The following is a 21,185-nucleotide window of genomic DNA, read 5'->3' as shown; positions in this document are numbered from 1 at the left end:
CCATCCCCCACCTTGTATTAGTAATGGGGGTTGCCTCGACCCGGGTGCAAGACTTTGCCCTTGGGTTGCTGAACATCATGAGGTTCACCTGGGCCCACTGCTCAAGCCTGTCTAGGTCCCTCTGGATGGCATCCTGTCCCTCTGATGTGTGACTGCACCCCACAGCTTGGTGTCATCAGCAAACTTGCTGAGGGGGCACTTGAGCCCACTGTTGATGTCACTGAGGAAGATATTAAAGAGTATCAGCCCCACCACTGACCCCTGGCGGACACCACTCATCACTGGTCTCCATCCAAACACTGAGCCAGTGACCACCACTCTCCTGCGGCCAGTTCTTCGTCCATAAAACAGTCCACCTGTGAAATCCATGTCTCTTCAATTTGGAGAGAAGGATGCTGTGGGGTACTGTGTCAGAGGCCTTGCTGAAGTCCAGATAGGTGACATCAGTGGCTCTTCTCTTGTTCATTGATACGGTGACACCATCACAGAAGGGCACTAGGTTGGTCAAACAGGATTTGCCTGTGGTGAAGCCATGCTGGTTCTCCCGTATCTCCTCCCTGCCTTCCATGTGCCTTAGCATTGCTTCCAGGAGGATCTGCTTCATGATCTTCCCCGGCACAGAGGTGAGACTGAGAGGCCGGTTGTTCCCAAGGCAATCTTTTTTACCCTTTTTAAAAATAGGTATGATGTTTCCTTTTTTCCAGCCACCAAGGGCTTACTGCTGATTGCCATGACTTTTGAAATTTTGTAGAGAGTGGCTTGGCAACCACATCAGCCAATTCCCTCGGGACTCTGGGGTGCATCTCATTGGGACCCATAGACTTCTGGATGTTCAGGTTCCTCAGGTGGTCACGAACCTGATCTTTGCCTACAGGGGGAGGGTCGTTGCTTCCTGTATCCCCTCCTACCAAACCAAATAAATGTCTGAGGGCTGTGCAGTGAGCAGTTACCAGAGAAGACCGAGGGAAAAAAAACATTGTACGTACCTCAGCCTTCTCCTTGTCCGTTGTTACCAGCCTGCCTGCGTCTCTCACTAGGGTGGGTATGCCCTCCTGGACTTTTCTCTTCTGACTGAGGTACCTTTCTTGTTCTTCTTGGCATCCCTAGTCAAGCTCAGTTCAAACTGGGCCTCGCTTTTCCTGACCTCATCCCTATACAGTCTAGCAGCTTCCTTATGCCTGTCGCTGTTTCCACCGCCTGTGCATTCTGTTCTTGCTCTTCAGTTTGACCAGTGGGTCCCAGTTCAGCCATGCTAGTCTCTTGCCTTCCTTTCCTGACTTGCCACATCTGGGATGGAGAGCTCTTGAGCCCTGAAGAAAGCCTCCTTAAAGATCTGCCATATCTGCCTTGCACCCTTGCCCATGAGGACAGTTTCCCAGGGTGTTTTGGATTAACTCCCTGAAGAGCTGGAAGTTAGCCTTTCCTAAATTTTAGCCCCCTACTTTTATTCTTTGCCTGTCTCACGTCCTTCCAAAGCGTGACCTCAATCATAGCATGGTCGCTACAGCCCAGGCAGCCTCCAATTCTGATGTCACTGCTCAGCTCACGTACACTGGTGAGCAACAGGTCCAGTAGTGCATCCTCCATGCTGGATACTTGAATCAGTAAGTTATTCTCAGTGCATTCCAGGAGCCTCCTAGATCACTTACAGCTTGCTGTCCTACTTTTCCAGCAGATGTCTGAGTGGCTGAAGTCCCCTAGCAGGACGAGCAATTGTGATCATGACACCTCCCGTAGCTGGAGGTAGAAAGCCTCATTGACAGGCTCTGATTGATCTGGTGGCCTGCAGTAGGCACCTATCACAAGGCTCCCTTTCTGCCTTGGTCTCTCAGTGTCACCCATAGGCTTCTGACCAGCTCAGGGCAGTTCTACAGGGACAGCTCTTCACATTCTATTCCATTCCAGGTATACATAGCAACACTCCTACCCTTCCTTCATAGTCTGTCCCTTCTGAACAGCTTGTAGCCATCAATAGCCACACTCCCACTGTAGGAGTGCTCCCACCAGGTTTTGGTGGCAACTAAATCGTGGTTTTCAAGCAGCACAGTGGCTTCCACCTGCTCCTGTTTGTTTCCCAAGCTGCGGGCATTGGTGTAGATGCACTTCAGATGAGCGACTGCTCTTGTCACGCACAGTAGACAGTGGCTGCGCAAAGTAGGGGCACCGCAGCCTCCCTGTTTCTCGGGGTGGGGGGAGAGAATCACCGATCAACCTTGTTTTGCTCTCCTGCCCTTTCTCTTGTCCCTGCAGGCTCCAGTTCAACTTGTGCCTTCCAGGCGTGATCATCCCAGGCTGCAGGAGAGCAGCAAATGGCCACAGCACATCCGTGTCAGGTAGGGGCTGTGGGAAGCAGGCAGGAGAGGCCAAGGGGCGAGGGATGTGAATGCAGGGGGAGAGGGAGGTGCCCTCAGTCAGCATGCGTGTGCTGGGGACGGAGAAGCGGCTTGGACGGGAGTTTGTGTCGTGTGCGAGCTGCTTCCCTGGGCCTTGGCTGTTGCCAGCAAGGAGCCTCTTTGCTTGCAGGAGCCCGTGAGCTTTGCGGAGGTGGCCGTGTATTTCAGCAGGGAGGAGTGGGCGCTGCTGGACCCTGCGCAGCGAGCGCTCTACCGGGACGTGATGCTGGAGACGTACCAGTGCGTGGCCTGGCTGGGTGAGGGCTTTGTTGCCTTTCCTCCTCGTTAGGGCTCCTTGGGCAGTGCTGAATGAGCCTCTGCAAGCCGGGCCTAGAATACCTGCCATGCAGTTACATATTGACTAACACCACAATAAGAGCAATAAAACAAACACAGAGGAGCACGAGTTTCAGGAGGCCTTCTTGTGCTCAGTGCTCAGCACTGTGATAAAAACCCCTGAGTCAGTGCTGTCAAGCAAGCATCAGCCAGGATGGGGAGGACCATGCCCCTGCATAATTTTCAGAGATACAATAGCAATGCCGTGCTTCAAAGGAAAGAAGCTGGTATGTATTGGCCTAGTGTCATTCACACCCTAATGGCGGTTTCACAGTATAAAGGGACACAGTGTGGATTTGTGGGACAAGCAGCTGTGCCAGAATCAATGAAATGCTCTCATCTCCCCTTTTTCTGTCATCGAAGCTCCACTTCCAGCCCCCAAACCCGGGCTGATCTCCCTGCTTGAAGGAGGGGAAGACCCCTGGATCCCAGGTGTGCGTAGCCCCGAGGCCGTGCCAGGAGACCTGAGCCCAGGTGCGTTGCTGGAGAGAGGGAAGGGGGAGGCTGGGGCTGGAAGAGTCCTCTCTGTCTGTGTTTTATTCTGGGCACCGTGTGCTATTTCTGGATTTTCTTTGTCGTCCAGGAGGTGATGGGATCACAGATATAAAGGAGGATCTGTAGGAAAGTGGTGTGGCTGAAAAGCAGTGGGGTAGCGCCTGTGTGGAAGAAATTGGAAGAGATGTCCATGTGGGCTTTGAGCAGGCAGAGCGCTTTGAGGAGCCACTGGGAGGGCATGTGGGAAAGAGAGCAAGGAACCCTGTGGACTTCAGCGTGGGTCAAAAGCAGCCTGAAGACCACGGGAGCAAGAATGCGTGCCAGAAGAAAAAGCAGAATCCATGCACTGAGTGTGGGAAAAGCTTTAAAAGGTATTCCAAGCTTGTTAATCACCAGTGCTTGCTCTCAGAGGGTCGCCTGTACAAGTGCTCTGATTGCAGAAAGAGCTTCAAATGGAGATCCCAACTCATTTGCCACCAGAGCATTCACACAGGAGAGAGACCCTATAAGTGTCCTGAGTGTGAGAAAAGCTTCAAAAGAAGTTCACAATTGGAGCAGCACCTGCACATCCACAGGGGGGAGAGACCCTATAAAGGTCCTGAGTCCAGGAAGAACTTCAGAAGTTACAGTTTGAAGCACCACCGGCACATGGACACAGGAGTGTGGAAAGGGCTTCCAAAACCGTGCCAATCTCAGAATACAACAGCGCATCCACACAGCAGATAGAGCCTGCAGAGCCCTGAACGTGGGAAGAGTTTCAGCCAAAGCCCCAGCCTAGTCACCACCTGTGGTGATGAATTTTACAAATTCCTTGAGCATAGGAAGAGCTCTGGTGCCAAACTAAATCCTGTTCCCCCTTACCTGCATGGAAATTATTCATTCTGCCTTCTTTCAGCTGCAGACAGGCTGCTGTGTGGACATGCAAATGAAAGTCCAGAGTGGGATGTGTCACAACCACTGGAAACCCTCTGCCAGGTGGCACGTTTCTGCCAGGGCAGTGTGCAAGGAGTCAGGAGAGAAAAGGAACAAAAGGAAAAAAAAAATAGCGGCAATGAACTGAGGTGAAAAAACCTTAGTTGACTATTTATAATAGAGAAAGACAAGTTAATTGGGATTGAAGCTAATAAACGCGCGCGCGAGAGAGAGTTTTTCAAACCCAAATCTGTTACTGTAGCTGTAGCAGTTAGCAGCCAGCTGCAAAAGAGAGAGATCTTGTGACCTCCCTGTTCTCTTATTTTTTCTCTCCCCGCAGAAGACAGAAAGTTACAAAATGACGTCTTCTGGAAGCGTAGTGCCTTTTCCTGGCCCCTGGGAGCTCTAGTTCATTCCTCTCTTTGGAAAATGGAGCATTAACTCTGACTCCCACCGTGGCATGATGCTATGAATGTGGTGTTCTGATGCAAAAAAAACACCCCATAAAACTGTAAGACACAGGAGCTTCAGATGGCCTTTCCTTGCTAACAGAAGAAAGTCACCGTGCCCCATTTCTTCTTCCACTCTTCCTGCCTGCTGCTTTTTGGTGCTGGTTCCTAAGGAACAGCAGCTGTGTAGGAACGTTCTGTGTGTCTGTGTTCTTCTCAGTAATTTCTGAGTGCACTGATGAATCAGACACAAGGGTGAGGAAAGCAGCAATGCAGCTCTTGGAGGTTAACTGGAAATCACCTGCAGGGGAAAGGGAGGGGAGAGAATAAAGTAGCTGAGTTGTCCTGGAGCTTTTGTTTTCCCTCTCATCTGGCTCTATGTTCTTAAAATAAAAGACAGCGTGTGGAAGGAGGGGAGAGAAAGGTGGAAGGAGGGTTTGGTCTTGGTGCTGATGAACCAAGCCCACTGCTTGGTTCTGGGGGAAGGCACATTTAGCGCACCGCCCCGTCTCCTTCCTAACATTGGCTATCTTTTACTAACAACACATTGGCTATCTTTTACTTCCCAGGGGTTTTGATCAGGAGCTCAGAGGTGCTGTCAGACACCAAGCCTTGATTTGCTCTCATAAACCTATGAAAGCTTAGCTTTTTCTTCCTAAATGCAACATCCCAATTTCAGCAGGTGGCAGGAGCAGAACGCAGTGCAAGCACGTAGAGTACACGTTCAGCTCATCTCCTCGGTACTAAGTTTTCAGATTGGAACAGGCTCCAGAATGTGACTTTGCTTTGCAAGATATCCCTCTCTGTATTTTCTCCCTGAGAAAATGTTGTTGCTGATTTCCCCCCATCTTTTTGCAGACGTCATGTTTAGGTGCATGAAGAGTTGGAAGTTCCCCCTGAACTTCCCTGCTTTCCCTCTGCTTTGGAGAAAGTCCTGCTGTTGTGGACGTGAGTCCCTGCAGAGTAGTGGAGCATTTCAGATGCCAAAATGGTTTATTTCCCTTGTGGTGGTTGGATGGTAGGCATGGGGGAAGGGGAACCTCCATTCTTGGGGGGGGGATGTTCACTTGGGAGGGAGTGAACAGAAGGCTTTGTCCTGGCCAGTTAAACCAGTAGTTGCATCCACCCTGCAGAAAGCAATGCCCTCTGAGTCTCACGCCACCTCTGCACTCACTGCAATCAGCGCAGCCACTGACAGAGCTCCCAAGGGAACAACCAGCCCTCCAGGTGTGCATGTGCAAGACTGCTTTGTATTATTGGTTTTTCATGCTGGCGTCCAAAGTTGGAGGCCGTGTGTGCTTCAGCATCATCAGCATGAGTGAGATGTGGTGGGAATGGCCCTGTGAGGGGTGTGCCGTGCGTGATGGTGGCTCTGGGCTCTGCAGGCCAGAGATGCAGGGCAGGTTACACAGCTGTATGTACTGGTGGCTGGATGGAATGGAGTTTACATTTAGCAACAACATGGTGGGTGCGGATTAAGTGACAAGGAAATAAAGTGGATGTCACTGTGGGAGCCTACTGTATGCCACCCAGCCTGGATGATGCTGCCAATTTCTTTTCTGTCTCACCGCAATTTGAGAGGATGTCTCAGGAGTGAAGACGAACAAGTTTGCACTCAGGGCAGTTCTGAGAGTCACAAGTTTTATTTGACACACACACACATTCATACGCTCAGATAATCCTATATGCAGCAAGCAGAAGTCCCTTAAGTACGATATGACTTACCGACCTCCTAGGGACGGACAAAGTGCTGAGCAGGAGGATGAGATGGAACACGCCCACAGTGGTTTCAGTAGATGGTGCCCACGGTGCATCCCCTGTTTCAAGGTGCACTTGTCCTCCCGGGATCCACCATAGCCTCCCTCCTGCTTTTATTCTCTCCCACTGTCTGCAGGGTTTTTTTCCATTTGCACACGGCAGCTGCGTGGCCAGCGTAGGATACAGAGACGAAGCAGAGCAACTTCCTGCAAAACTAGTTCAGCTTCTTGCGAAACAACATAAACCAGCAAGGTCAGCTTCTAGCAAAATAAGCTAAGTCAGCTGTAACCACCTTCCCAGAATGCCTTGTTCCAACTCAGGAACTCTTCTGACTCTTTGGTCAGAACTTTCTGATCCCTGACACATGGCACTGCGTGATCCTGGTTTGGAACATGGTGTTACTGCACTACTTTTGCTGCAAGTCCACAGAAAGCACTTTCCATAGCTTGTTGTACAAGTTGTAAGTAGCATGGAATACTGCACAGAAGAGTGAGGAAACATACGTCCAAGATACAGCCTATCCATACTATCTTTTTCTATAATCCCCATCCCCAGTCCCAGGCTGAAAAAGGATTCCATCCTGAGGACTCCTGCAGCTGATCAGCAAGATCCCTTAATTCATCCAGGTGGCTTTGGATGGATTAGGAATGGTCCAAAAGCTTCATGCAGCAGAGTCCATCAAAGGCCTGGCATCCACGGCCTTGGGTAAGCAGTGGGAAATCGATAGCTGCACCGTTCTGAACTGAGGTGGTCCTAACGCCGTCTACATCTATGAGCAGTTTCCAAATTGCAAATGTAGCAGCACTGCTAAATTTACTACGCCAGCAAGCTAACCTATTCAACTGTGTTAATGCTGCAGCCACACCCCAGCCTGGGCTGCCAAGGCAGCCATGGCAATGATTTCAGCAGCAGGTGCAGCTGTAAACTCGGACTTACAATCCAGCGAGTAAGTATAAAATTCCTGGGTGGATCGCCGAGTCTGTGTTGTTTTCTTTCTTTTTTTTTTTTTTTTTTTTTCCACTGCCATGCAATTGCCATGGTGATTTTGGGTATAAAAACAAGTAGTCATTCACCAGTACGTGGCTCTCCCAGAGCCCCAGCAGGTATGCCTGCCCAAACCTGTTCCCCCCTGATAAAAAATCTGCCTTTGGCGGGGACATTGGGGTGTTATAGCCCATTGATACATTACTTGCAGTGTGATTACACCACACTGAGTCGTTCCAATAACCCACTTTTGTTGAGTAGACAACTGTCGTCGGGGCTCCACCTCTTGGGTAGCTGGCAGTGTGCCAACAGCTCGTGTTAGGCATGAGCGTGGTACGACAGTCAGCGTACAGTGTCCCCAGCATCCGGAGTTCCTCAGGAGTAAGAACTGGAGTTTCCCCAACACATGGCAGGAAAGCCACATGTCCTTGCCATTCAGGCCGGGTAAATCTGGGAAGTTCTGGAGTACACGAGAGTCATTTTCAGTCCGTGGCACTCTGACCAGGCAGGTCAGGAACTGAGTTTGACGGGGTTGCAGTACTTACGCATAGCATATCTTGTCCAGTTGCATTAGCCAGAGTAACCCAAACATTGCTTCCAGGATTGTAATACCTGTAGCAGGAAAGAAGAACGGGAAGAACACAGATGAGTGTTGTGTCCCATCTCCTCCCGCCCCGCCCCAGGGCTCTCCCCTCCTGTGGAGGTGGTGGGAGGGCACTCAATGCCAAGCACCTGATCTCCTATTTCAGCTTGTTTCATCTTCCCCGCCTGGCAAGGCTTTGCTGGGGAAGATTCTTCCCTTAATTCTTCCCAATTTTTGCTTCCAATTCATTAGAAGAAATCGATGCAGAGAGACTTAACAGCAAAAGTTTTACTATCATTAAGGAGATATTCTTAGTGGCAGCGCTGGATGCACAGGGGTAATCCTCCTATCACGCACAGCTTACACAAGAGATCTTCAGTTCATATATATAACTTGTGTTACACCTGCAGAAGTTTTCCAAGAGGTACGCTACATACGTGGAAGTTTCTCAGAGCTATGTTACATACGCACGTTTTCCCAGAAGTATGTTACAGATTCAGTGACTGATTCCAGGCAGGACCTCCTATGTCCTTGGTACAAAGGCTCAGCAGGACTTCCTTATCTCCTTGGTTCAGAGTCACAGCTCTTTCTGTTATCTAAACAAATTGCAGGGCAGGGGTATCTATCAACAAACACTGGTAAGCTTAACTATATTGTGATAACCTGTATCATGGTGAAGCAGATCAGTCTCACAGCATGCCTCCTCATTTACAGTGAGGCATCACAATTATCACCCATAACATCTAAAAGCCTACTATGGTGTTGCAAGTGTTACCCATATTACACAACAATCTTATAAGGATATACTGACAGAATATTTTGTTTAATTCTTTCTTAAATCAGTTCCCCCCGTTTCCAATAACCTTGCAAATTGTTTTGCAAAAGCTCATGTTGCTCATGCTTAATCACTGTAGGCAATGCCCAAACCCTTTGGATTTATTTCTTAAGTTTATACTAAAAGAAGCAGATTATAATTGTTAATATCAGACTTATCACCAGCAGCACTAATAGTGGATGAATTAATACGCCCGATACCTTCGATAATATCAGGGAATACCCGACAAAGATGTCCCACCAATGATGAGATGTCTGTGCCTCAGTTTGCCATGAAATCTGTTTCAGTTCATTTTGGGTAATTATCATTTTCATTATGGATTCATGAAAGGTTTTATTAAACTTTTGAATATATTCTTGAATTCTGTCTGATTCCAAATTTGATAGACAGGTGCAATTGCCGATAAATTCCCAATATTTTGCTGACTTGCTGTACCTCTTGCTCACAGAAATGAGTACCCCTGCCTGATGATATCATGACACGCACCCCAAATTGAGATATTATTTCATTCAATAACACTCATCTAACTTCTCTCACCTTATCTGTTCTACAAGTAAAAGCTTCAGGACAACCTGAAAAAGTGTCTGTCAGCACCAGTAAGTACTGATACTCCCGTTTTCTCGGAAGTTCTGAAAAGTTATTTGCCATTGTTTTCCTGGAACGTTCTCTGTCCTGATAGATGCCACTTGTACCCTCTTCTAGCATTAGGATTGTTCTTCAGACAGATTTCACATTGATGAATAGCCTGTTTCGTTGCGTTATACAGATTGCAACTGACAATTACTTTGTTCGGATACTTATAAATAGCATCCACTCCCCAGTGAGTTTTATTATGTTCCCTTAGAACCGACTTCCATAGGCTGCTAAAGGGCACGACAGCACATCCATCAGGTGTGTATGTCCATCTGTCAGTTTGCTCCTTTCCTTCTAAATCATTCATTAAATTAATTCCTATCCACTCTAGAATATTTTACAGGTTCTGACTCAAATTCAGAGATCTGAAGTTGACTGTCTGGAATTAAAGTCAGTTCACCAATTTCTTTTCCTTCAGCTGCCTGCTTTGCTGCCTGATCCGCCATCTTATTTCCAATTTCCTCTACAGGGTTGCACTTCTGATGTCCCCTACAATGTATAACAAAAATGTTCTCCGGTAAATTCACAGCTTCCAACAGATGCAAGATTTCCTTGGCATGCACACACACATTCATACACTTAGATAGCCCTATATGCGGCAAGCAGAAGCTCCCTAAGCAAGCGTGATATGACTTACTGACCCTCTAGAGTCGGACAACTGCACTGTTGCAAACAGTGGGTACTTCACCAGACTGTCATGACCTTCCAAATGTGGTGGACAGCAGTTTGGCAACTTCATCCGCCGGTTTCCTTAGAACCTGCGTATAGATCTCATTGGGTCCCACGTACTTGTGCACCTTCAGGTTCTTTTGATGGTCTTGAACCTGATCTTCACTTACAGACAGCAGATCTTCCTTCTCCCAGTTCTTACCTTTGCTTTCTGCAGGTTGTGCTGTGTGGCTAGAGCCCTTGCCAACGAAGACTGAGGCAAAGAAGTCATTGAGCACCTCAGCTTTCTCCATATCCCTTGTGACCAGGTCTCTATATCCCTTGTGACCAGGTCTCTGGTCTTCCTTCCAGAGAGGGTCCACATCTTCCCTGGCCTTCCTTTTGTTGCTTATGTATCTATAGAATCTTCTTGTTCCTCTTTATGTCCCTGGCTAGATTTAATTCCATCTGGGTTTTAGCTATCCTAACCTGATCCCTGGCTGCTCAGACAACCTCTTTGTAGAAAGAAGTCCCCCCACTACCATTAGTCACGGAACCAGGCGGAACCAGCCCATAAACCACGGACACCTTTGAGCTCTGAGTCATCAAGAAAAAGGACCAACACTGCGTTCTGTGCCATCACAGAGCAAGTCAGTTAATGAAAACATTCAAACATGTTGGCACAGTTACTAGTCACTGGGGGATCGTGGTTTTAATTTGTGACCAGAGGAACTCCATATCACTGGTAACGTTAGCCCCTGATAATCTAGCTAGCTTCCTACCCACAGCATCTTCCATAGATGCTGATGGCCTGGACACTGCTAATTTCTTCCTAACATCTAACTTAAAACCTGCCCCCTTTCAGTTTAAATAAGATCCTCCTAGTCCTATCACTACCTAGTGATATAGCTACCTAGTGGTAGCTCAGAGGTGTCAACGGTATACCAGCAGGTTCGGTCCGCTCAGTCTGAGTTTACAGCTGCACCTGCTGCTGAAACCACTGCCATGGCTGCCTTGGCGGCTCAGGCTGGGGTGCACCTGCAGCATTTACACGACTGAATAGGTTAGCTTGCTGGCGTAGTAAATTTAGCAGTGCGGCTATATTTGCTATTTGGAAACTGCTCATAGATGTAGACGGCGTTAGGACCACCTCAGTTCAGAACGGTGCAGCTATCGATTTCCACAAATGGCAGTGCACAAAGTTCCACTCGTCACTTTCCTGCCAAGTCCCCCTGGCGGTACAGTGTTACAGTCAGCTATTTTACCCCAAACTGTAAACGTCCCTCCTAACACGGCTACTTTGCCAGGGCCGTAGCCCTGTTAACTGTCAGGCAGACTCACGGTTTCCATCCCGTGCCAAAATAAATTACCAGTTTGGTGCCCTCAGGGCTGACACACAATTTTTACTGCCGTGCACTCTGTGCTGCCCAACCTGGCTCACGAGTGCTTTTCCCCAAGGCCTTAACCAAAGAAAAGAACCAGAGGAAAAGAATCCAGACTTAGGGAATACCTTTATCCAGAGGATTTGGCTTGCTCCTGCAGTGATCTGCCTGAGAGTTGGAGTCCCTCCCAGACAAGCTGCTGGTGGGCACAGGGAGTCCTCTCAGTGGGTCCCACAGTTGAGCAGAGATGCTCAGGCCTGGATCGACAACTGGAGCCAAGAAAACCGACAGAGTAACTTGACACACTAATGAGTTATGTCAAGCAGGTATTCCCTTTACAACAGCGCTGGCTGCATGGGGGATCGACATGCACACCAAGAGAAACAGTGACTACATACAGAAAGGTACGGTCTATACATATTCATTAGACTCCAAGGACATGGGCAGACATTCCAAGAAATAATTAACATCTCTGGTGGTCCTGGGATGCATTCTCCATGAAAATTTCCAGCCTTTTAAGAGGAGTACCCAAACCGCTTCCCACTGGTGTTACATTGAGCTGAGGCACCTGTTTTGCCATCACAACAGGACATCTATTCTACTGCCTTACCTTCACTTGACAACGAACTCCATGCCCTCCTCCACGTTCTGTTCTTGAGCTTACATTCACGCAAGCCTCTCGTACTACAGCTTACACCAGGTTATGCAAAACGCCATTCTCACAATATAGAAAAGCTGTCCTCGCCATTCAGGCACGTTCTCAGCGTGTGCTCAATTCAGCCCACAGTGTGAGCATTTCACCGTATATCCCCCCCCCCCCACTGTCTCATCGGGGAGTGGGCGAGCAAGGCACTGCCTGCTGCTGTCAGACCACCGCACTCGGGTTCCCTCTGAGCCCTGGGATGCAAATGCAAGGAGCGCTGCAGCGTGCGAGCACGGAAAGCAGAACACGAGCCCAGTGCCGCAGCTGGTGCAGATGCTGAACGTGCTCAGCGCCCGCAGCTGTGCGCGGAAGGCACCTGCAGCTGCCGGGACAGCCTGAACAAAAGCCTTGCGAGGGGTTTGCACAACCCCACGGGAGCCATCAGCCAAGCGCTCAGCGCACACAACGGAACGCTGAAAGGGCGTCAGAGGCAGATGCTGCCCGCTGGGTCCCCGAAGGGAAACTGGGGGCTGCCGGCGAGGAGGAGGACAGTAAAAATTGCCCCCTGGGAGGCTTCACATGAAGACGCTCCAAAGGAGGCATCGGGGAGTTGAAAGCTTTCATCGATCCATGCGTGCAGAGCTGCGCAGCGAGGTCATCTCGTGTCTCCCGTGGTCCAGAGGAAGAAATGTGAGGTCATCTCGTGTCTCCCGTGGTCCAGAGGAAGAAATGCAGTCCCAGCTGCGCTGCGTTCCAGAGAGCCAAGCGGGCAGCAGAGCACGCTGAGCTCCTCTGCTCACTTCCTCACCGTCCCAGCTCCAACCCCTTCCTGTGCCCCTCGATATACAACCCGGGCTGCAACACGCCTGGGAACCGCTGCTCCTCTCGCTGCAGCCCGTCCGGCCCAGCAGACCTGCTGTGCTGGTGATGCAGGTTGGTTAGTTTAGCAGTAGGGATGAGTACATTAAGTACCAATATCGAAGTTTAGCTAAAGGAATCGTCCCCAGAGAAAGCCTCCCGATGCCACCCTCGGGATCGCTAACCCAACCGGCAGCCGCGTCCACCCCGCTCCACCCCAACCGAGCCCGGAACTGCTCTTCCCACACGGCCAAGGACGGCGTGTCTTCCGGCGGGGCGGGGCGGGGCGGGAGTCGGTCTTCGCGTGGCTCCGCTGTTCTGTGTCCCCCACGCCTCGCTCTGCCCTGTCCGGCTCCCCTCTTCTCCCCTCCCCTCCCCACCCCCGGAGGTCTCTCCGAGCGGCGCCGTTGGCGCTGTGTCACCTCCCGGGCTGCTGCTCCCGGCTCATCCCGGCACAGCGCTCAGCCCTGTGGGCAGCTGTGGGCAGCGACGGAGCCGTCAGTGCCGCTTCCAGGAGAACGGCCGCCTCTTCCCAGCAGAGCAGGTGAGGCGGAGCGGGGCGGAGCGCGTCACCCTTTCCCTCCCTCACCCCGTGGCAGCGTGGGCACGGCGTTTCCATTTGCCATCCATTCGGGCGCTGCTGGGGAGGAAGAGCGGAGGATCACACCATGGCCCGGGTTGGAAGGGACCTCGCGGTTCATGAAGCTCTAACCCCCCTGCTGCAATCAGGGCCACCAACCTCCATGTTTCATAGCAGCCCAGGCTGCCCAGCGGCCCATCGAGCCTGGCCTTGAACACATCCAGGGATGGACGGGGCATCCACAGCCTCTCTGGGCAGCTGTTCCAGCACCTCACCGCTCTCAGAGTAAAGAACTTCCCCCTGACACCCAACCTGCAGCTGCCCTCCTTCAGCTTAAAGCCATTTCCCCTTGTGCTGCTGTTATCTGCCCTTTCACAGAGTTGCCTCCCCTCCCGTCCTGTTTATGGGCTCCCTTTAGGTCCTGGAAGGCTGCAATGAGGTCACCCCTCAGCCTTCTTTTCTCCAGGCTGAACAAGCCCAGCTCTCTCAGCCTGTCTTTGTAGCCCTCTGATCATCTTTGAGGCCCTCCTCTTCACCCTCTCCACCAGCTCTGTCTCCTTTGTGTACTGGGGGCTCCAGGCCTGCGCACAGTACTCCAGATGGGGCCTCCGGGGGGCAGAGTAGAGAGGGACAATCAGCTCCCTGTCCCTGCTGGCCACCCGTTTTCTGCTGGAGCCCAGGGTACCATTTTCTTTCCAAGCTGCAAGAGCGCACTGCTGTCTCACATGAAGTTTTTCATCCCCCAGAACCCCCAGGTCCTTGTCTGCAGGGCTGCTCTCCAGGACTGCTCCTCCCAGTCTGTATGTATGCCTGGGATTCCTCGCGCCCCAGTGCCAAACCTTGCACTTTGCGGTGTTGAACCTCATGAGGTTCACCCGGGCCCCCCCTTTCAAGCCTGTTGAGGTCCCTCTCAGTGGCATCCCTTCCTTCCACCGTGTCAACCGCAGCGCTCAGCTGGGTGTCTCCAGCAAACTTCTGCATTCAGTCTGATGAGGCGGTGTCGGACTTGCAGTCCGAGTTACAGTGGGGAGGGATTTACTCCGCCGGTCCCCAGCTGGAGGTTTAGGGATGCAGGGCTCAGGGAGGTGAGAAATACTGGAGTCCTGGCTGCCAGTGGAGACTGAGGCCAAGAACTCATTCAGTACCTCCGCCTTCTCTTCATCCGTTGAGGCCACTTCTCCTTTTGCATTTTGCAAAGGAGGTCAACAGTAAAAGCCCCGTAAGTGTGGCCTAAAGGACTGTGGGTGAGAATGAGAGATCTTTGTTTTTTGTCCAAATGTGCTGTAACATCAGAACTTCCAGCCTGTGCTGCAGCAGAAAAGGAGTATTGAGGAACGTCGGTAGTTTTGATTTATGGAGGACAGCAGCTGCATGAAGTACATGCACAGCAGCCTCCCTGTTTCTGTGGGGGTTGGGAACAGCGTTTTGTGGCAATTTATGATTGCAGAGTGAGTGTTTGACATACGTTTCCCACCTGGGAGCCAACACTGGCTTTGGCAGTTTGATATGCAACATTTGGTTCCATTTCCATTGGTAATCCTAACACTGCTGCCTGAACTGCACGCTCAGCTTCCCAGAACCGAGTTGGATTGACACTGGCTCAAGGAGTCCCAAAGCTCAGAGTGCTCCCACATCATACCTAACCTTCTCAAGCCACAAAGTTAAGGAGTGTCATTGCAGCTTGATCGTCTCCTAATCCACTCTTGATCAGGGTATAACGTCAAAGAGATCGTACATAATCACTTAAAGATATAACCTTAGAGAATCTCACAAAGCTCCAAAGTAACCATGCCTCTCTTACAGAAGATCTGTATCAAGAAGGGCTCTCAACATCAAGCTGTGACGGATCTCTGTGCAGGTGTGACCTTGAGAGCCATCCCTGCTCGAGGGCAGATCCTGTTGTGCAGCGCGGTGCTGTGCAGGAGAGCTCGAGGGGTGCTTGGGCTGCTCCCTGTTTTGGGGTGAGATGACCGACTCCTTGCCATGCTTTGTTTTTAGGCACGCAGTCCGTGTGCCCTCAGCTGTTGAAGTGAGTGTCAGCTATGAGTTCTCTCAGCCCCCCAGTTTGAGACAGTTTTGTGATGGTTCATCTCTTTGAGCCAGAGCGTTAGCAGTGCTGGTTGTCTTCCTGTGCCAGGCCTGGTGTGCCATCCCGGAGGCAGTGCCCTGCAGATGGGCTGGGGAGGGCTGGGCTGGGACAGGGACTGCTGCGTTGCCTGCCAGCTGCCCTGCCCTTTCTCTTGTCCCTGCAGGCTCCAGTTCAACTTGGTCCTTCCAGGCGTGATCATCCCAGGCTGCAGGAGAGCAGCAAATGGCCACAGCACATCGGTGTCAGGTAGGGGCTGTGGGAAGCAGGCAGGAAGCAGGCAGGGGCGAGGGATGTGAATGCAGGGGGAGAGGGAGGTGCCCTCAGCCAGCATGCGTGTGCTGGGGCCGGAGAAGCGGCTGGGACGGGAGTTTGTGTCGTGTGCGAGCTGCTTCCCTGGGCCTTGGCTGTTGCCAGCAAGGAGCCTCTTTGCTTGCAGGAGCCCGTGAGCTTTGCGGAGGTGGCCGTGTATTTCAGCAGGGAGGAGTGGGCGCTGCTGGACCCTGCGCAGCGAGCGCTCTACCGGGACGTGATGCTGGAGACGTACCAGTGCGTGGCCTGGCTGGGTGAGGGCTTTGCTGCTTTTCCTCCTCGTTAGGGCTCCTTGGGCTGTGCTGAATGAGCCTCTGCATGCTGAGCCTAGAATAATCTCTCTGCAGTTACTTCTTGAGCAATACCACAATAATCGCAAGAAACGACAGACAGAGATGTGTGAGGTTTTAAGGGCTTAGTGTGCTCAACACTCTGTTAAAAGCCCCTGGTTGAGTGCTGGCAAGCAGGCAGCAGCCTGGAGAAGGAGGATCAGCTTTCTGCAAACAGCCCTTGTGTTGCTGAATTGCATGATGCCCCCAGCTCCAGCAGCCAGTTCACTCCCAGGTTACTCCTTTAGCATTTATTGGCTCTCTATTCCTATCCCTTCAACACTTTTGAAGCCTTGAGCATAGAGCAGTTGGGAAAAAATTGAAGTAAATGTTCTAAAGGATACATGGATGCCCGCTATCGTTTCCCGTGGGGATGGACACACTGCAAAGTTTTTGGGCAAGCACCTACACCAGAATCAGGGGAACACTCTCATCTCCATATTTCTGTCATTGAAGCTCCACTTCCAGCCCCCAAACCCGGGCTGATCTCCCTGCTTGAAGGAGGGGAAGACCCCTGGATCCCAGATGTGCGTAGCCCAGAGGCCGTGCCAGGAGACCTGGGCCCAGGTGAGTTGCTGGAGGGAGGGAAGGAGGAGGCTGGGGCTGGAAGAGTCCTCTCTGTCTGTGTTTTATTTTGGGCACCATGTGCAATTTCTGGATTTCCTCTTTCCTCCAGCAGGAATTGCGATTACGGATATACTGGAGGATATGCAGGAAAGTGGTGTGGCCGAAAGGCGGTGGGGTAGTGCCTGTGTGGGGGAAATCAGAAGGGATGTTGCAGGAGGCCTGGAGCAAGGTCAGGGTGAGCACATCAAGAAGGCACTGGGAAAGCATCTGGAAGAGAAAGGAAGGAGCCCGCTGGGCTTCAACATAGGTGAAAAGCAGGCTGAAGGACCCAGGAGCAAGGATGTGTGTCAGATGAAAAAGCAGAATCCATGCAGTGCGTGTGGGAAAAGCTTGGAAATAAATTCCAGTGTCATTAACCACCAGTACATGCACACAACGAAGAGCCTGTACAAGTGCTCTGAGTGTGGGAATAGCTTCGAACGGAGAGCCAAACTAACACGCCTCCAACGCATTAACGCAGGATGGAGAGCCTACAAGTGCTGTGAGTGTGGGAAGAGCTTCAGCAGAAGTTCCCACCTCACCTGCCACCAACGCATCCACACAGGAGAGAGACCCTTTCAGTGCTCTGAGTGTGGGAAGGGCTTCAACAGCAGTTACAACCTTACCTGCCACCAACGCATCCACACAGGAGAGAGACCCTTTAAGTGCTCTGAGTGTGGGAAGTGCTTCAAACGCAGTTATGAATTAAAGTTGCACCTGCGCATCCACACAGGGGAGAGACCCTACAAGTGCTCTGCTTGTGAGAAGAGCTTCAAAAGCAATTCTGAATTGAAGCAGCACCAGAGTACCCACACAGAGGAGAGACCCTACAAGTGCTCTGAGTGTGGGAAGTGCTTCAAAAGCTGTGCTGACTTGAAGCAGCACCAGCGCACCCACAGAGAGGAGAGACCCTTTCAGTGTCCTGTGTGTGGGAAGCACTTCGAAAGCAGTTCTGCCCTGAAGCGCCACCAGCGCATCCACACAGGAGAGAGACCCTTTCAGTGTCCGGAGTGTGCAAAGAGCTTTAAACGCAGATCTCATCTCAACACTCACAAGTGCACCCACAGAGCACAACAGCTGTAGAAGCTCCCCAAGACTCTGGGAACCTTCCAAAGCAGTTCCAGCCTTGTTACCTTCCGGCACTAACACGGAAAGTACAGATCCTGCAGAGCCTCAAACTTGTGAAGAGCTTCAAACCAAGCCCCAGCCTGGTTACGACCTGTGGCTTTCTGTTTTGAACCTTACAAATCCCTTGAGTAGAGGAAGAGCTCGGCAGCCAAAATCCTTCTTCTCTGCTGCTCTTCTTTCTCCTCTTTGGATGCGAATTCTGCATGTTGCTCTCTGTCAGCTGCAGTCAAGGTGTTGAGCGGACACTCAAAGGAGAGTCCAGAGTGGGATGTGTCACAGCCACTGGAAACCCTCTGCCAAGTGGCACGTTTCTGCCAGGGCAGTGTGCAAGGACAGTCACCTCTTATCTCCCCTGTAGACACTCACCTGCTGTGGGGCAACAGGTGAGGACCCAAAGGAAACCTCAGCTGGGCCGATACGTCGCCAGGAAGGAAGAAATTCTGTTGGCTGGGAGTGTGGGAAGAGCTTCATCTGGAACTCAACCCTCAGGAGACCCCAGAGAACCAACGCCGGGGAGAGTCCCTGTGAGTGCCTTGACTGCAGGAAGAGATCCGTCCAGACCTGGGAGCTCATCACACACCAGTGGATCCACGTGAGGAACCCTACAGACGTGCAGCCTGCAAGAAGAGCTTTGGCCACAGCTCGAACCTGCTGAGGTAGCAGAGTGTCTGCAGTTGGGTGAAGTCCAGGACGTGCCTGCACCAGTGAGTTCACGTGGCAGGAAGCCTTAGCAATGCCTCGAGTGTGAGAAGGGCTTTGTGCAGAGCACGAAGCTCCTCCCTTGCAGGAGATGGCAGTCGTGGCAGAAGTCTACAAACGTCCCATGTGTGGGAAGAGCTTCAACCACAGCTCCCAGCTGAGCAAGCACCAGGGGATCCACTCACGGCAGAGACCATAGATGTGCCTGCACTGCAGGAAGAGCTTCATCCAGAGCTCAGTCCTCGTTAAGCATTGCCCAGTCCACGTGAGACGGTGGCCCTGCAAGTGTCTCTCCTACAGGAAGAGTTTCTCTCAGGGCTGGAACCTCATTTCTCCCCACACAGGAAGAGCTGGCAAAGGAGATGGCATCGCTGGCACCCTCTGCAGAAGGGACTTAACCCAGGAGCTTCAGATGGCCTTTCCTTGCTTCCCAAAGCAGTTCTCTCAGCATGCCCACGTTCCTCTTCTGCTCTTCCTGCCTGCAGCTTTTTGATGCCATTTCCTTAGGAGAAGCGGCTGTGTGGGGATGTTCTGTGTGTCTGTGTGCGTGTGTTGCTCTCAGTAATTTCTGAGTGCGCAGACGAATGTGAGAGAATGGTTAGGAGAGCAGTAATGTGGCTCTTGGAGGTTTTCTGAGAATCATCTGTAGTGGAAAGGGAAGGGGGTGAATAAAGTAGCTGAGTTGTTCTGGAGCTTTCTTCACTGTGTTCTTGTTTCTTGTTCTTATGGTGAATGTCAGCATGTGGAATGAGGAGAGGGATAGGAGAGGGATAATATTCCACCTCTGCACACACTGGAATCAGCACAGCCACAGGCAGAGCTCCCAAGGGAACAACCAGCCCCCGTGGTGCCAATGTGCAAGGCTGTTATGCATTTCTGGTTTTTCATGTTGGAAACATAGAACGTTGGAGGCCCTGTGTGCTTCAGCATCATCAGCATGTGTGAGACGTGGTGGGAATGGCCCTGTGAGGGGTGTGCTGTGTGTGATGGATGGCTCTGGGCTCTGCAGGCTGGAGATCCACTCAGGGCAGAGACCGTAGAAGTGCCTGCACTGCAGGAAGAGCTTCATCCAGAGCTCAATCCTTGTTAAAGGGTAAAAAAAATCCATGTTAGTCCATATGAGAGCTCCCCTTTGTCCTTGAAGGTTTTTGCTTTGACCTTGGGAAGGTGTGTCTGAGCAATGTGCTGGCCCTTCTGCAGCAGAGCCTTCACATTTGCTGGGCTCAGCTAAAGCTGCTGTGCTTGGAATGCAGTTTGCAGGAAGTGGAGGCTGGTTTTGGTGAGCTAGTGAAGCCAGCAGGAGCTTGCCCATGTCCTGCGTTGCAGTTCTGTGAAGGCTCCCTGACGTCCCAGCAAGCTGCAAGGAGATGATGATTGCAGTACCGAGGAGCGCTGCTTCCTCCATGCCAGGGAGCTGGGGCCTGGTCTGGTGCAGGAGAGGTACAGCAGGGCCCTGGGGGTTGGAGGAGCACAATGCGTGGGGAGGAAACTAGCAGCTGGGAGGCGTGGGGATCCGCAGCAACAGGAGGCAGCAGCCCAGCCAGGAGCTGAGATGGTTTAATTTTAAGCTGCATCCACTAATTCCTGTCAAGTGGCATCAGTCATGTGTCTCCTCTCTCCTTTTAGGTTCCCCCAAAAGGCATTCTCACTATTCTGTGTTTGTTTGTTTTTTTTACATCACCATGTTCTCAGAAGCAATGAGCAGGATTTCCGTGAACAGGAAATAAAAATGAAGAAGTTTTTCTACTTTTACTCCCTGAAAAATCACTTGAACTGCTGATGTCCCCCACTGTTTTGTCACACGTCATGTTTAGTTGCACTAAGGGTTAGAAAACTCCATTTTTTTCCCCTCCTCCTGAGCTTCCCTGCTTTCCCTCTGCTGTGGGGAAAGTCCTTCTGTTGCAGACATGAGTCCCTGCAGAGCTGTGAGCGCAGCGCCCCGTCTGCAGGAACAGGAGCATTACAGAGGGGGGCATGGAGGAGGGGGACTGCCATTCTCGGGGTGGGCGTTCACCCAGGGGCGCATGGAGGGAGGGCTTTGTCCTGTCTGCTTCAAGCAACACTTGTATCCAGCCAGCAGAAGGCTGTGCCCTCGGTGTCCCACGTGAGCTCTGCATGGAGCTTACAGTTGGCTGTGAGGTGGTGGAGAGCCTCTGGGCTCCGATTAAGGGACAAGGAAGTAAAGTGGTTGCCTACTACATGCCACCCAGCCAGGACGACGATCCCAATCAATTCTTCTTTAAGGAATTAGGGGATATGTCTGGAACAGCATCACTTGCCCTAGGCACTGTAGTCCATCAGTGCTGGTCACTTGTTAAGAGGCAGCTCGTAAGAGCACAGGTGCAGGCACTTTCAAAGTGTTGCAAGTGAAGAAGCGGGGTAGAAGTGCAGCTCCTCTGAGCAGAGATTTGCTTTGATGACAGATTTACTCCTCTAATTCACCAGGGGAAGAAGCCCAATAAAGCTTCTGCTAAGGATTCTCACAGTATCCTTGTCGCCAAAATGTTTGGCATACAGCTGACCGAGAGCACAATGT

The 21,185-nt window shown here is 51.4% G+C and overlaps 2 protein-coding genes and 1 long non-coding RNA gene across 12 annotated transcripts in view; 2 read left to right on the top strand and 1 right to left on the bottom strand.

The window, feature by feature from the left end:
- The window catches only part of LOC121107785, a 16,957-nt gene extending 3,508 nt beyond the window's left edge, over nt 1–13,449 (bottom strand). The window contains exons 1-3 of one of the 8 annotated variants that reach the window (XR_006932255.1): nt 13,332–13,449; nt 6,311–12,967; nt 12–4,886 (exon numbers count right to left, since the gene is read on the bottom strand). This is a non-coding gene — a long non-coding RNA (uncharacterized LOC121107785). Of the gene's footprint in view, nt 1–11; nt 4,887–6,310; nt 12,968–13,331 lie in introns of those variants that run through there. The other 7 variants (XR_006932256.1, XR_006932252.1, XR_006932257.1 and 4 more) reach the window with 7 other exon arrangements.
- LOC121107774 (zinc finger protein 34-like) lies at nt 13,173–19,341 on the top strand. Of its 3 annotated transcripts, none has more exons than XM_040653877.2 (5): nt 13,173–13,453; nt 15,742–15,824; nt 16,015–16,141; nt 16,673–16,783; nt 16,896–19,341. In XM_040653877.2, the coding sequence occupies exons 2-5, from the start codon at nt 15,801–15,803 to the stop codon at nt 17,903–17,905; spliced, it is 1,272 nt and encodes a 423-aa protein (XP_040509811.1). In that variant the 5' UTR covers nt 13,173–13,453; nt 15,742–15,800; the 3' UTR covers nt 17,906–19,341. The 3 variants fall into 3 exon arrangements, with proteins under 3 accessions (XP_040509811.1, XP_040509809.1, XP_040509810.1); XM_040653875.2 differs by having other exon boundaries at nt 16,893–19,341; XM_040653876.2 differs by having other exon boundaries at nt 15,293–15,824; nt 16,893–19,341.
- Nucleotides 13,173–21,185, top strand: part of LOC121107766 (zinc finger protein 135-like) — a 27,144-nt gene continuing 19,131 nt past the window's right edge. Inside the window, 1 exon segment of the mRNA XM_040653842.2 lies at nt 13,173–13,453. The gene's annotated coding sequence lies outside the window, so the exon portion shown is untranslated.

This window comes from Gallus gallus, chromosome 29 (genome assembly GCF_016699485.2).
Source record: "Gallus gallus isolate bGalGal1 chromosome 29, bGalGal1.mat.broiler.GRCg7b, whole genome shotgun sequence".
NCBI classification, from domain to species: domain Eukaryota; kingdom Metazoa; phylum Chordata; class Aves; order Galliformes; family Phasianidae; genus Gallus; species Gallus gallus.
This window is presented reverse-complemented; position numbering and strand designations above follow the sequence as displayed.